At 35.8% G+C, this 15,785-nt stretch overlaps 1 protein-coding gene across 1 annotated transcript in view; it reads right to left on the reverse strand.

Annotated features, from left to right (window-relative positions):
- Positions 1–1,322: 1,322 nt before the first annotated feature.
- LOC126470070 (protein Hook homolog 3-like) overlaps positions 1,323–15,785 on the reverse strand; it is a 204,900-nt gene continuing 190,437 nt past the window's right edge. The window contains exon 15 of the mRNA XM_050097578.1: positions 1,323–11,411. Coding sequence (XP_049953535.1) covers positions 11,280–11,411 — 132 coding nt within the window. The 3' untranslated portion in view covers positions 1,323–11,279. The remainder of the gene's footprint in view (positions 11,412–15,785) is intronic.

Here is a 15,785-nt window from a genome sequence, read left to right on the forward strand (position 1 = left end):
TTTTTACCATTGTTGGGAAATTTATTTCACACCACAACAATATTCAAGATTGTGCATTTGGATATGGAAGTTTTTAAGCATGTCACTGTATGATTTTCAATAATTGTATTGATGACCATGGTTTTGAGAACACAAAAGCAAATACCACCAATGAACTTTGTATTATAGTACAATCAGCATTTCGTGGCTTTTATAATATACTAGGTCAGATAAATGTTTAATTTATGTTATGGAACAATGTGACTTTAAATGCAATTCATTTTATGTTTCAGAACAGGAAATTCATGCTGAAGGTATTTGCTACAGTTCCTTTGTGTTATTGTACTGTATTACACAAGCGTTTTTTTATCTTTTATTATAACCCTGATTCTAAAACACAGTCTGCACTGCACACAAAGCAGTAAAGCTAATAAAAAAAGTACTTTCCTCATAGTAGACATTTATTGCTATAATTGTCACTTCTAATAACTGCAATGTTCTTCAAACTTCTTTGACTTTTTAATTTCCTCCATATTGGATTTCTATGCCCAGTGTACAAATTTCATGTTCACTTCCTGAGAAATGTACGAAGTTTTATTTGTCATAACGTGAAGTTTCTATAATGGTTTAAATGGAAAGTAATCCAAATTTTCACACTTCAGAAATTATGGGAGTTACTGCATTTTCATAGGAATGGAAAACTGACAATAAGTTGTCTAAAAGCCATTAACATGATATAAATATTTTCCTTGATATGATTCTGTGATTGTCATGGTTAATTTTGCCACTTCTTTGCTTAGTTTCATTTATTTAGTTTTTGGCTTGTGATCTGTAGTCCTCCCTTATAAAATTCTATCATAATTTTATCTAATGATGGGAAAGTGTAGCTAGAGATAGAGTCGTTTTACTCATTTTCTACGAAATGTGGATTGTCACCTATATGTGAAAATACTGTATGTGTAACTGTTTGGTGAAATGAATGAACCATCTATCATATGTTGGCCTATTCTGAAGCTAATACCAGTACGAAGAAGTTGCAAGTCAGAAATAATAAATTCCAAAACCAAATTAAATGTACCTAACGAAGTAAGTGGCATCAAAATTGGAGACAAGCCAAGATTTTTCCTGGGCTGCTAGGCAGACACAAGTACAGTCACTTTGTGATTCTGGAGAGGACACAAGGAGCACTCCTTCCATGAGCTTGGAAACTTGTCACTGACATTCAGATTTATAAGTCACTGGGATGCAAAAAATTACAGCACAAATTAAATCATACAAATTAATTTAAATGGGTAATCTGGTAATATTACTGACATTTTCCTGGCAATAACTAACAATTTGGTTCAAAAAATAGTGGCATTTTATTTGCAATAGTCATTCCATAACAAGTAAATAATTTAAGTACTTGTAATTTATAACATGCAACAACAAGGACGGGGCATAAACCTGTTTTTACAGACAGGTTTTCAGGCCATAAACTCCCTAATTATTAACATTTTCTGATACAGTATAAGAAATAAATAAATTAATATAAGACAATATACAGCTATTAATATTGAAAACTGTTTTTCAGTTCAAAAAACCTTCACTCAAGTATAACAAGAAACCAAGTCTTGCATAAGACAGTCATAAATGGTTATTTAAACCAGTATTTTCTGGCATTTCTCCACAATTTATGTTTCTATTATAACAACAAATAATTACAATAATTTGCTGCAAATACAAAACCAAAAAATACTGTTAAAGTAAAGGCAAATCACAAGTTCAAGTATTCTACACAAAATGAATTCCTATTATGTTAAATATAATTTTTATAAAGGCTATGTGGTATAACTTCTACATTATTAAAGTTTGACTGTGCACCTTTGTCTTTCTGCTTCATCCATATTTCTCACAGCATTTATGACATCATTAATATAACAAAGATTTTGGATGTGTCAATGACCACTTTTTCTTTATGCAACTAATTTATGTTATCAACATAAAATATTTTCCTGTAATCTTATTAACATGAAAGGCAACAGTACATAACTAACATAATCAATGAAATGAACGAGAAAATATAGATTTCAAGAAACACTAGCTTGTCATCATATAGTATCATTACTAATTTCAGATTTGATGCCTTGGCTACTGCTCTGCCAAGTAAGCCAGATGCTTCACATGCTTGAGAATGATAGAAGGCTTATGACTACCTCTGCCAATATTATGATGCAGATTTTGTTATGATAATGACTGTATTAATAACTATGAAGCATATTCATTAAATGTGAAGGCCACTACATATACTCTCAAAGGAAATATGAACACTCTTAAGGGTAAATGTACTTGTGTCTTATCTGCAGTATTCCCGAATTACAAATTATTGGGCCAAAACAACAAAAGTTTCTGCACTTACACATAAAATTTGCAAATAAAATATTTTCACATTATAAACCATCTGAAGGTGGACAATGATAATCCTGTTTGTTACCAGTCAGCAGATAAAGGAAGACAGGTTGTGGAAGTTCAGACCTATAATGTGGAAGATAATGAGAGGGATATGTGAATCTGCCTAGGGGGTGCTGTATTGTTTTATTCGTGACAGATGATCCCATTTATACAGGGGTTTGTCCAGTGAAGCGATTTGTCAGGGAAAAATCATATCCACAAGCACTTAATAATTTTGTTTTTCCACTTCCTTTTAGTCTTGTCCTTGAATTTGAAGTGTATCAACAAAAAGAATCATTTCCTGAAGGAACTGAATAGGGCAAAGGCATAGATATTGGGGTTTCACTGTTTCGAGGCTATCAGAACAATCAGTAATGAAATCCATATGTTTTTTAATAGGTATTTCACATCTTTACCTGTTATTCAATTGACAGTTGCAAGAAATCTAGTGGATATGGAACATATAATAAAATCCCAATTTCCAACAACTGTATGCTTCACTGACGACAAAGTACTCAGTAACATGGAACGTAGATCTTCAGATTATTTCACTGAAACAAGACAAGTTTTTAAACATAGCCAAATGGTCTCATAAAAATAATCAGTACTTTTATCATCAATGGATATTGGTGTTGTTGATGTTCAAAGGAGGAGAAAAGCTACCTGCAAGTACAAGTTTTACATAAATTGCTTGTCAGAAAGTTGCTGGGGTCCTGGGATGTTCTCACAACTGTTAAGCAGCTAACATTCAGTAGAATTTTTTTATCACCCTGTGTGACTTGACTAAAATATGGACTGAAGACAATTATGATAGCTGAAAGGAGGGGAAAGGGTGTTATGACATGTGGTCTGAGGGATTTCATTAATATATGACTTGCTTGAACTCTGTTAACTCCTAAAAGGAAACAGTATCTGCTGGTGTAAGTTATCTCATATGCTCAAAGTGGCCATGGGATGGCCATTTTGTAACAGCCCTTCAAAAGGAAATGAAACCAAGAGCATTTTATTGTTATGACAGAAACCAGAATATTCCAACCACTAAAAACTATGTAATATTTTGCTTCAATCCTATTTAAAAGGAACAAAAGAAAAACTAATGAAAAGATTAAATATCCACAAAGTTTGACCAATCTGTCGCTAGAGGTCTGATGTACAGTGGCGACAGGCAAGGAAAACACTTTATGTAATAATTAAATAAGCATAGAAGCACATTCTGTTTGTAATTAGCTGCAGCAATTGCAACTCTATAGAGTACTGATGCACAATATGGAATTTATGAAGGAGAGACCCTAAAATATTGTGTCATATTTCATGTAATAACTTATTACAGTACAATTTATAGGTAATATCCAGAAATATTGCCTGCAAGAGTGTCGCCAATATTGACAACTATATATCATCCTTGGCGTCCCACTGCGATGAATTTCTTGACAGAAATAACATGCTTTGCCATTAAGAGTCCTCAGAGATGGGGAAGTCAAATAGAAAAAAAGATAAGGTCTTCCTAAAATGTGGCTGACACTTTCTGTGCATAATACTTGCATGCAAAAAATAAAATTGGTTTCAAACACAAACAGTTACTTGATTAGAGATATTGTAATGTACTGGAAGTCATATTGACCAAACAAGAACTGCTGCACTGAATCTCTTCAGAAAAAATAAAGTGATTCATCACAGCAGCTGTTGGTCGTTAATAGGAGTTGATAAATATTTAAAGGCTGTGGGATTACACCAACTGAAAATCCTCTGTAATAGGACTATGGTAAGTATAATTACCAGCTCTCAGCCTACAAAATATTAGGTAGAAAAATCTCAAATTTAATATATTACAATAATACAATAAGTATCTTGAATCAAATACAAAAAAAGCAGAATATTGCACAACAAAAACAAGCCACAATACATGGTATGTAGAGAAAGTTCCCAGAATGCTTTTTGTTTTGTAGTCACTACTTCTGAGTGATTGTGCACAGTGACAGATTTTTTTTCTGTTCCAGCTTAGCTTCACCAGAGGAGAAGTACTAATTGTTCTCGAGTCGCTCTATGAGAACAATGAAGCAAAGTAACAAAACACTGTCAGCAACTTTTGGTTTGAGGAGGGATGGGTGTGAAGTTAGCAACTTTCAGCTGTTGCACAAAACATACAGTGACGACTGATTTGGTAACAGAACAATACACAAATGGTGAGAATAATCTCATCTATGATCCAAGATACCACTAAGGGGAGGAGGTACTGGTGAAATTAGAGCTGTGAGGACAGGTCGTGAGTCGTGATTGGGTAGCTTAGATGGTACAGCACTTGCCCACGAAAGGCAAAGGTCCCGAGTTCGAGTCTCAGTCCAGCATACAGTTTTGATCTGCCAGAAAGTTTCATACCACTAAATGTTGTTTAAGTTATTGACCTACCTCCTTTACACATGGAAAAACAGACACCTGTATCACATTATGCCTAAATATTTTTGGTGAGGACAGTATTTTCAGAATGAACCTTTCATTTGCATTACCACAAAACTGAAAGAATTCCAGATTCAACAATTTATCTAGCACATAGTTTTGTCCTGCCACAATGTTTGAAAACAGTGCACACTTCACTGCAAAGTGAATGATCATTCTAGATGCAATCCCCTGTGCTGTGGGTAAGCCAATTTTCCACAGTATCCTTTCTTTTGGGTGAACTAGTCCAGCAAAGTATGCAGGAGAGATTCTGTGATGTCTGAAAAGTGGGTGAAAGAAGGCAGTGAGGAAAATTAAGGTTTAACACCCTGTTTACACCAAGAGCATTACAAATGGAGCAAAGCTTGAGTTGGGGATTCATGCTGGCATTTGCCTTAAGCAATTTAAGTAAACCAACAATCCAGATCTGGATGGCAAGATGACGATTTGAACCATCATCTTCCCAAACGTGAGTCAGTGTCTTAACACTGTACCATCTTGTTTGGTGAAAGTAAGAGAGAGGTACTTTCAGAAGTGAAGCTGTGAATGCACATCATGAATCATACTTGTATAAATCAGTTAGTTAGTGCACTGTCTGTGAAAGGTTTCAAAAATAAATTATATAATAACCAATCCCAAATGCTGAAACTGGAAATCTCCCGAATATTTTTCTCTGGAAATTGTCTTGTCCCCACTCCAATCTTACTAACATATAATTGAAAAGAACTGAAGGTTCTACAACTGCCTGACCTCATCCCATAAAAAGAAACAAAATAGACAAATAAATACTACGAGCTGTCTTTCCTTGATTAAAATATAAAGCAGCTCCACATCATCAGAAAAGGAGCATTATCTTGATTGGAAGAAAAATGAAGAAGAAGAAGAAGGAGAAGAAGAAGGAAGAAACTGACTGTGGCCTGTTGAAGGAGTTATCCTGGCAACTGACTAAAGCCATTTTGGAAAAGCTCAAAAATTCTAAATCAAGATGTCTGGACACGGTTAATTACAAACTAAGGCAGTGGATAAGTCAAAATACATCAAAACCAACATAAGGCAGAAGATGATTACAAAGATACAGATCACGTCCTTTGATTGTAAAAGTAGTAGCCTGAAGGGGAGGCTCTCAATGGAATGTTCTATAAACAGCGATATGATATACCTACTGAAAACAGCTACACGAATTAAACTGCATATTTACTTATAATCAGTACTCAGGCTAGAGTGCAATTTACTGAATTCCCTTGTACAACTAACGTATTTCTGCTAATGTCATCATCAGAATATGTGATAAAGTGCAAGTTACAATGAGCAATATACACCTAATCGCAGTATAATGATCGCATATAAGAAAGGTCTCACATAACAGAAGAAATTCAACGTATGTTGTCAGGATTAGTAGGGTAAGGTAGGGAGGTTTGACCATTCGGGGTTTTATCATCTTTGGAGCAGAGAAATGTGGTTCTGTCTAGTGGTAAATTACCTTCGAAAATAATCATATGCAAAGAGAAGTGATTTTGTGAAATAGTACAGCAACAGCTAATGTTTATTTGTTTACTGTGAACAAACTGAATATTTCTCATTTCACTTGAAAGCCTCTAGGTAAGTCAAACTAATATTTTAATCAGGATGGAATTAAATGAAATTTATTTATCAGTTATTTCTCTTTAGTTTTATACAGTAATTTTGTAAATATTTCAAAATTTTTATTGCTTATACTGCAGTTTTGTTGAGATCTTATGTCAGGCTTGTGTACCCAACAATCAGTTTCATTTTACTGCGCTTTTAATGATATTCCGTTTCTTTTCTTCAGCATGTCCGTTATTTGGAATGCTAACAAAAATGCCAGTAAGAGAGATTCTCTGAAAGAATAAAAGATGCAATTATGCAGGTACTGAAAATAGTGAAAGTATCAGAAAGGCTGCAAAAGATTTCAATATGGACAGAAAAACATTGGAAAGATATGCTGAGAAAGTAAGATGTGCAAGGAAACTACCATTAAAGCAAACCATGTATCTAATCAAATATTTGCAATGAGCCAGGAAGCTGACCTGATAAATTATGATTCAGGCCAGTAAGTTAAATTATGGTTTAACAACAATTCAAGCTAGAAATTTTGTTTATGAATTTGCTGCTGCCCTTCACCAAGCTACTCACAATTTCTGCTACCCAGACAATCAAAAGATTAAAAAGCAACACGTTATGATTGTCTCCTTGGTTTCATGCTCTGGAACAAGAAATTACTCTGTGAACTCCACAACCTACAAGCACTGGAAGAGCACCCACTTTTAACAACAAAGTTGGTGTTCCTCCAGGATCAGAGTTCTGCTGTCATGACAGGGGGTGGATGACTGGCAAGAATTTTAAGAATTTTCTTACTCACTTCATCAAATGCTCTAAAACATCCATTGGTCAACCAACAGTAATTACACTTGACACTGATGCCTCACACATCACTCCGAAAGTTCTAATGATTGTCAAGGATAATGGAATAACACTACTGACTCTATCACCTCGTACTAATCACAGATTGCACCCCATAGGGCTATATTTGGTCATTTTAAGATTTTTTATAATAAAGTGGCTGATGACTATATGCTCACTCATCTTGGTTGGAATGGAGTTTCCTCATGCATTTAACACAGTTAATATCCACAAAGGTTTTGCCTGCACTAGTATTTGGCCATTTAACACCAACATTTTTACTGAGGATGATTTTTTTAGAGTCATATGTTATAGATAGATCATATGTGGATGCAGACTCCCCTTCTACAGAAAAGGTAGCAGCCACATTAACTTGTAAGGACATTCATGCAAATGCATTCACTTCTACAAGGGGCTTCCGACAGCAGCCACTTCTACGGAGGACCATCTACTTCTATGGAGGACACTGCAGTAGCATCCACTTCCATAGAGAATAATGCAGTTATGTTTACACCTTTGCAAGGCCACACAGCAGTTTCTGTATCTAAAACTTTTCTTGAAACTCATGGAACATGTAGCCAGACTGCTGCAGAAACCTTGTCATATTACTGAGAAAATAGTCTACTTATCTCTATAGGGAGTCAGACCATTTCCAAGAGCATGTCCAAGAAATAACACTGAAGTTGGTAGAAAAGATGTTTCAGTAGAATTATGACTGACACACCCATAATAAAAGTCACTGAAGAGGAGTATGCTGAAAGGCTAAGTAAAAGAAATCAGAAAAGTGTAGCAAAAACAGTGAAACAACCTCTCCTAACATAAGAAGATGATGAGGATTTCCAAGAATTTCCAGACTTCAGTGAAGGACTATGTTCTTTTGAAATTTGATGTGAGAAAAAGAGAGGGATGCTTTTATGTATTAAAATTTATAAACGGCAGTGAAAGCAAAGTAAGTTTTTGAGAAGAGTAGCACCCAAATCAAATTATTTTCATTTTCCTAACATTGATGAAGCTCGTGTAGCTATTTTAAGAGTTGCTAGAAAATTACCCAACCCAGTTTTAACTTGGGGAATGCATCATAGTGCCTCTAAGATAATGTTTCCTGTCACATTTTCAGCAATGGATGTACATTAGAACTATACACAGGTATGTTTTATACTCAACTGTTTTGCATGACACAATTAATACATTTATCATCGGGGAGGCCTCCCGTAGTCAGGGAGCTTTGACCCATATTTCAGCTGTTAGACAAAACTGATCTAAAGTTATTTTTACAAGATGGAGAACACTTTTTATAAACCAGGTAGGTACTGTAAATATTCAGGGGGTTACAACATGCATTTTAAAAAGTGGGCCAAACCACCTTAGGTTCCCCTACTTAAACACAACACAATAATCGTGATACGATCCATTGTACCATATCTATTTTATTTATTTCTAGTTAAGTATAACTTTTCAAATATGTAGTCATTATATTGTGATTAGGCACATGCTCAATATTTTAATTTGCTCTTTGTTATTACAGATTTTGATGATGGGTGTTAACTCAAATACATTATTTACAAGGTAATTAAGTAAACTGCAATTCGGACTGAACATCTATAATGATCGCTGATCTCTACAAAGAATTTTTATCTGACACTGTGAAAGACTGTGTGCATTCCAAAGTGTGGAAAAATTCCGTGCCATGAGACACTGTTTAGTAAAACACCACACTGCCACATTTCCCACCTCTACTATCAGATTTAACAGCAGAGTTCAAGGAATGTATAATGTCAACATTGTTTTAAAATTTCTTTAAAATCATTCTGGGCTCCTTCTTGACATAATGAATACAAGAAAAATCATAAAAAAATAAATCAACTCAACAATGCAAATTTTGCAATGATATTGTCAGTTTTCAAAAATAAAATGTACTTAAAAAGTAATACACACTGTCAAAAATAGATCACCAATTTTCTTCAAAAACAGGCAGCACTATGTCTACTGCAATCAAGCAAAAATTATTTTTTAAATGCTAAACATTTTAAAGCAGCCTACATCCAGTAATTAAGTCTGCAAAACAACACAACAGCTGGAGTAACAGAGATAGTCTACAGAATACACAGAAACGGATCATACATTCTACCTTGTATTAACAGCCAGTTTCTCTAAATGGCTCCTTCACACAAATGCCAGCACTGTTCTTTAATCAAAGCCGTAAGCAATTCCTTCATCATATTGAACAATGGAGATACATGAATGAATCTACATAAAATAAATCAGATAATATGGTTCACTCTTTAACTGTAAATCATATTTTGATTGGATTTTGTCAGATATTGTACAGAAAATCATCCTCAGCACTTTAAATACTTCATACAAGAGAATGTATGAAGAATGGCAACATCAGTTAATCATAACATATGTAAATCATTGGTGCATCTCTATCGAGTTAAAATTATCTCACAACAGCCATGATGTGATACGACACCAGAAAAATTTGAGTGCATTATATGCAATCAAACAACAAATTAAAAGACAAAATAAAACAACACGTGTATGGCTTCAGAAATAAAGACAGGGGAAGGGTGGAATTATCAAGTGAAGGCCTATACCATTTTCCTTTGAAGGTGAAAAGAGGGGTAGACTCGTTGTTCTCATAATAAGACTGGTAAAATTCTATTTCATACCATATATTTTCCTATTGTCATACCAATATGGCATCTCAGATAATGTTTATATCTTTCTACAAGCTATATTTCTTTACATCAACTAAATCTAGCATTTTGACCAACTTCTTCAAAATTTGTTTATAGGTCTCCCATGGTGTTAAATCTTTATTGGCCCCCTTATTGTACTTTCCAATGTATTTGGTATTGCTTATTCTTGGTGTATGTGTATTTCTCTCTACTCCCATTTTCTAAGATTGCTACATGCCTTGCATGAACTTCCATCCATACACAGTACTATCACACTATAGTACATATAACAACAAGTAAACCTTTATCTCAACTTTTCCTTCTTCAGAAACCTCTGAGAAGAGACATCAATGTTCACATTTTCACAACTTATGATTCACACTGTTTTATTCAATCCCCCAACTTCAATAGGTTAGCACAAATTCCCAGCATTAAAATGATTGTCCAAGAACTACATGAAAAGAAGCCCCCCCCCCCCTCTCTCTCTCTCTCTCTCTCTCTCTCTCTCTCACACACACACACACACACGGAAACCACACGCCAGGGTACATGTTCTTCACATCTTCAGCACTGTATGAAGGAGCATGTCTGTTAAAAAACTGGCCTTAATGAGAGTAACGTTATTAAGTATAAAAAACATGGTATCTTGTCAGTGACATTCATCCAATGTTAAGTCACCTTTTTCACATTTTGTGAAATCAGCAATTAAGTATAAAAAGCAAAGCACACCGGAAGTAACAGCCTTCCATTATAAGTCACACTCTCCACTTTTTGTGGAGTGATTAGGCTATTAAAATACACATTACAAATTCATAAAACATTTTGTACATTATCAAAATAATCAATTTTTCACACATATATGACTTGTTCCTTATAAATTTCATGAACACAATAACCAAACCTTTTATCACAGAGTAAAAAGAAACCATCATATAAAGTTGGTCCTTAGAAGGCAAACAATGCTCATAAGGTATTAACACGAATCTCTTTGGGATACAATATGACTTCAGATTTAAAACTATAACAAAAAATAACAGGAATCACATCAGCATAAATAATCCCAATTTCTGGTAAGACTTAAAGAAATTTTATAAGCTTTGTCCATAAAGATAGAAAAGTTGAATTTTGGACATGTATCTCTGTAACAAATCTAGTCTGCTTTAGATTCTTATTAAATAAATAGTCAAGAATGAAGGACGATATTTTAAAAGAAAACAAGTTGCTTCAAAAGCAGGTTAACAACTTCATAATTTCTACAGCTTGTCCATAAGTTACTCTGACTATTTCACACTCAGGACCACCACAACCCTATTTTTGCCATGGCATGGCTCAAAGTCAGCGAGACTCCAGGCTGTGCACAACACCCCGACCGCTAGCTTGCCGTTGTCTGGCAAGGAATGATTGCCCCTGTCCAGAACTGAGGGCTGCAATTCTGTGGTCTACAGCTGCACTTTGGAGAGTCAAACTCTGCAACAATGTTACAAATGAAATTAAGCACAAAGAAGAAACTACAAAATATATTTGTCATTAACTGATGCAAATGTACGGTTTAGTTGTAAAGAACATATTTCAAAGCTGACAAACACAGTGTTTAAGAAACTGTATGAGTACTTTTACTTTCATTACTTGACGTGGCTTGATGCTCGCATACCTGCAGATATACGGATATGAAATGGTACACGAATGACTTCACTGGTGATCACACTACTTACTGCAACAGACCCTCCCTTCCCTTCCATTCACAAATGGTGCACTGGGAGAATGATTGTACAGCTCTGTAGCTTAACAAGCTAGCATACCATGGGAAGCAATGTCGCTGATTCTATTGTAATGTGTGTATTGGCCCGGATAAAATTACAGTGAATATAGTAAACAGAGAGAAACAGACAGACTGGTCATAAGACAAAGTATTACTATCAACAATTTAAAACAGATGCCAATAAAGACATTTACTTCATCAGTATACACTCATAGTGGATTTAGAGAACATTGTAGCACTAAGTACTGCACATTGCATACAGTATTTCTCAAATGTTGTATTATACAAACAAAATACTTGTGAAACAAATCTTGTGGATACTGGCAATAACTACTTTCTCAGTCCTGTGCATTACAAATACTTAGCCAATCAAGTTTCATTAAGTACCGCAAAGCAACAGAACATCACATATGTAATGATGCATTTGACGATTTTTCGTTTGACCTCAGCTTTTGTTCCATGCTACTTTGATAAAATTTCGTCCCACTCATTTGCAGATTGGATATTAAAAAATTTTTTTTACATAAACAGTAACCTGTGCAATTTTCTCAATATCTTTATATGGAAACAATCTTTCATTTTATGGCTAATTCCCATCTCTTTACTTTGTTTACATTATAAATTCAGTTCTAAAACCAAAGCTTTGTCACTGTAAAGTCTGTCATACAACAGAAACATCAATGGCATGATTTTTGTTCCTCTCTTCACCATGATGTACCTCTATGTACCTCCATCCACAAGCTTTTCACTGTGATAACAGCAGAAGCCTTTACATTACACATTAAACCTTCAAATAGTGGACATCAACTTGCAAACTTTTGTTAGTTTCCGTGAGCCACATTTACACTTCCAGCTAGCTTGTTGACAATGTATCACCAAAATGATTATCAAGTTATAGTTACTCCACGGAAGTCAGTAATGCAGAGAGCATGGAAAATACAGGGTGTTATAAAAAGGTACAGCCAAACTTTCAGGAAACATTCCTCACACACAAATAAAGAAAAGATGTTATGTGGATATGTGTCCGGAAACGCTTAATTTCCATGTTAGAGCTCATTTTAGTTTCGTCAGTATGTACAGTACTTCCTCGATTCACCGCCAGTTGGCCCAATTGAAGGAAGGTAATGTTGACTTCGGTGCTTGTGTTGACATGCGACTCATTGCTCTACAGTACTAGCATCAAGCACATCAGTACGTAGCATCAACAGGCTAGTGTTCATCACGAACGTGGTTTTGCAGTCAGTGCAATGTTTACAAATGCGGAGTTGGCAGATGCCCATTTCATGTAGGGATTAGCACGGGGCAATAGCCGTGGCGCGGTACGTTTGTATCGAGACAGATTTCCAGAACAAAGGTGTCCCGACAGGAAGACATTCGAAGCAATTGATCGGCGTCTTAGGGAGCACGGAACATTCCAGCCTATGACTCGCAACTGGGGAAGACCTAGAACGACGAGGACACCTGTAGTGGACGAGGCAATTCTTCGTGCAGTTGACGATAACCCTAATGTCAGCGTCAGAGAAGTTGCTGCTGTACAAGGTAACATTGACCACGTCACTGTATGGAGAGTGCTATGGGAGAACCAGTTGTTTCTGTACCATGTACAGCGTGTGCAGGCACTATCAGCAGCTGATTGGCCTCCACGGGTATACTTCTGCGAATGGTTCATCCAACAATATGTCAATCCTCATTTCAGGGCAAATGTTCTCTTTACAGATGAGGCTTCATTCCAACGTGATCAAATTGTAAATTTTCACAATCAACATGTGTGGGCTGACGAGAATCCGCACGCAATTGTGCAATCACGTCATCAACACAGATTTTCTGTGAACGTTTGGGCAGGCATTGTTGGTGATGTCTTGATTGGGCCCCATGTTCTTCCACCTACGCTCAATGGAGCATGTTATCATGATTTCATACGGGATACTCTACCTGTGCTGCTAGAACATGTGCCTTTACAAGTACGACACAACATGTGGTTCATGCACAATGGAGCTCCTGCACATTTCAGTCGAAGTGTTCGTACGCTTTTCAACAACAGATTCGGTGACCGATGGATTGGTAGAGGTGGACCAATTCCATGGCCTCCACGCTCTCCTGACCTCAACCCTCTTGACTTTCATTTATGGGGGCATTTGGAAGCTCTTGTCTACGCAACCCCGGTACCAAATGTAGAGACTCTTCGTGCTCGTATTGTGGACGGCTGTGATACAATACGCCATTCTCCAGGGCTGCATCAGTGCATCAGGGATTCCATGCGATGGAGGGTGGATGCATGTATCCTCGCTAACGGAGGACATTTTGAACATTTCCTGTAACAAAGTGTTTGAAGTCACGCTGGTACATTCTGTTGCTGTGTGTTTCCATTCCATGATTAATGTGATTTGAAGAGAAATAATAAAATGAGCTCTGACATGGAAAGTAAGCGTTTCCAGACACATGTCCACATAACATGTTTTCTTTCTTTGTGTGTGAGGAATGTTTCCTGAAAGTTTGGCCGTATCTTTTCGTAACACCCTGTATATATGTTACCTTCCAGGCCAGTTCTTTCACATAGGAAAACTGACTGATTTATCTGGACTAACCATAATGAGATGATCATTTGGTGATTATGTAAAGCAAGAAAACTTGTGGTGTAAATATCCATCACTGATCATGTGGCTCATAAAACTCTTTAGGGATCCATGGATAGCATTGTTGGGAGGCTCATTACTTGCCTTCATTGATTCAGGGAAGCCTTGGAAAAACCTAACCATAGGTGAGCAGATGGGGATTTCAACCATGCTGATCATGAATGAGAGTTCATCGCACAAGTTCAAAACTTCAAGTATCTAGGTGAAATAACTGGAAACACTAGCAATAAAAAAGTAGCTATCAAAAAGCCACAGAAAAAATGTGTAAAGCCTACACAATTATCTGAAATATGGACAACAAGAAATCACTGTCCAATAAAGCCAAACTTTGTCACTAATACACAGTTATTCCTACACAAGCACTCTACACAACAGAGAGATCATCATTAACTACTACATCAAGAAAACAGGATGACAAATACAAAGAAAAATACTTGGACCAAAGTTCCAGATGTTATCTGGATGTGCAGAACCTTAGAAGAACTATATTCCATGACTGAGTGGTTCATCTCACTTGCATAGAAATGATGTATGAAATTCTACACACTATTTCTGTGGCATTTAATAAGCTTTATGTATACTCTAGGTGGTGCCAAATATGATTGGAAATCAACTACACTAAGCCAAGCATGTGGTTAGAAAAGCTGAAATTTCTGAGCTGAAGATCAATCAGGACTGTCAGTTTCATTACTGTAATAACCACTAGCTATGTCACACACCACGGCAAGCTTAATAATACTGGAATGTAGCACAATCACGCATATGAGGTTCTGCACATGTGAGCTGAGCTGTTATTTTGTTAGCTGTTTGTGTAACCAACATGGAGCATAATGATCAACTCATTGAAACTTCCAGTAGCTTCTGTGCTCATGTCAACTATCAGGTAAAGTGAAAAAATAATCTAAAATGTAATAATTATGATGTATTTATCATGAGGACTTATGGAACACATTTTTTCAAGTAGGTACTTTATGTAAGTTATTACATATTCATTGACTCTTACTCAATAAAGGAGAGAACTATTAGACAGAAAACTGTGTATCTTTATCAGTGTTATCTGTGTTTTCAAAAAATAAGTTATTACATATTCATTGACTCTTACTCAATAAAGGAGAGAACTATTAGACAGAAAACTGTGTGTCTTTATCAATGTTATCTGTGTTTTCAAAAATTTCAAAAGGTAATCTACCAATTACTTTCAGCACAAATAACTGAAAAATGCAGTTAGGTTTTAGAAATAGCTCTTCTGTTAACTAAGCAAAATATTTTTTCTAGCACAAAATATTGGATTGAAAAAAAAAGAAAAAAAAAAAGAAAAAAAACAGCCAGCAACATAACAAAATCTCTTGACTGAGTGAACAACAGCATACTACTAACTCAAACCTGGCTAAGATCTGTGCTCTCAGCATGCACTTGCATTCTGGGAGTGCAGCCAAGTCTGCTTAGCAT

The sequence above is a fragment of the Schistocerca serialis genome, chromosome 3 (assembly GCF_023864345.2).
Source record: "Schistocerca serialis cubense isolate TAMUIC-IGC-003099 chromosome 3, iqSchSeri2.2, whole genome shotgun sequence".
Lineage (NCBI taxonomy): Eukaryota > Metazoa > Arthropoda > Insecta > Orthoptera > Acrididae > Schistocerca > Schistocerca serialis.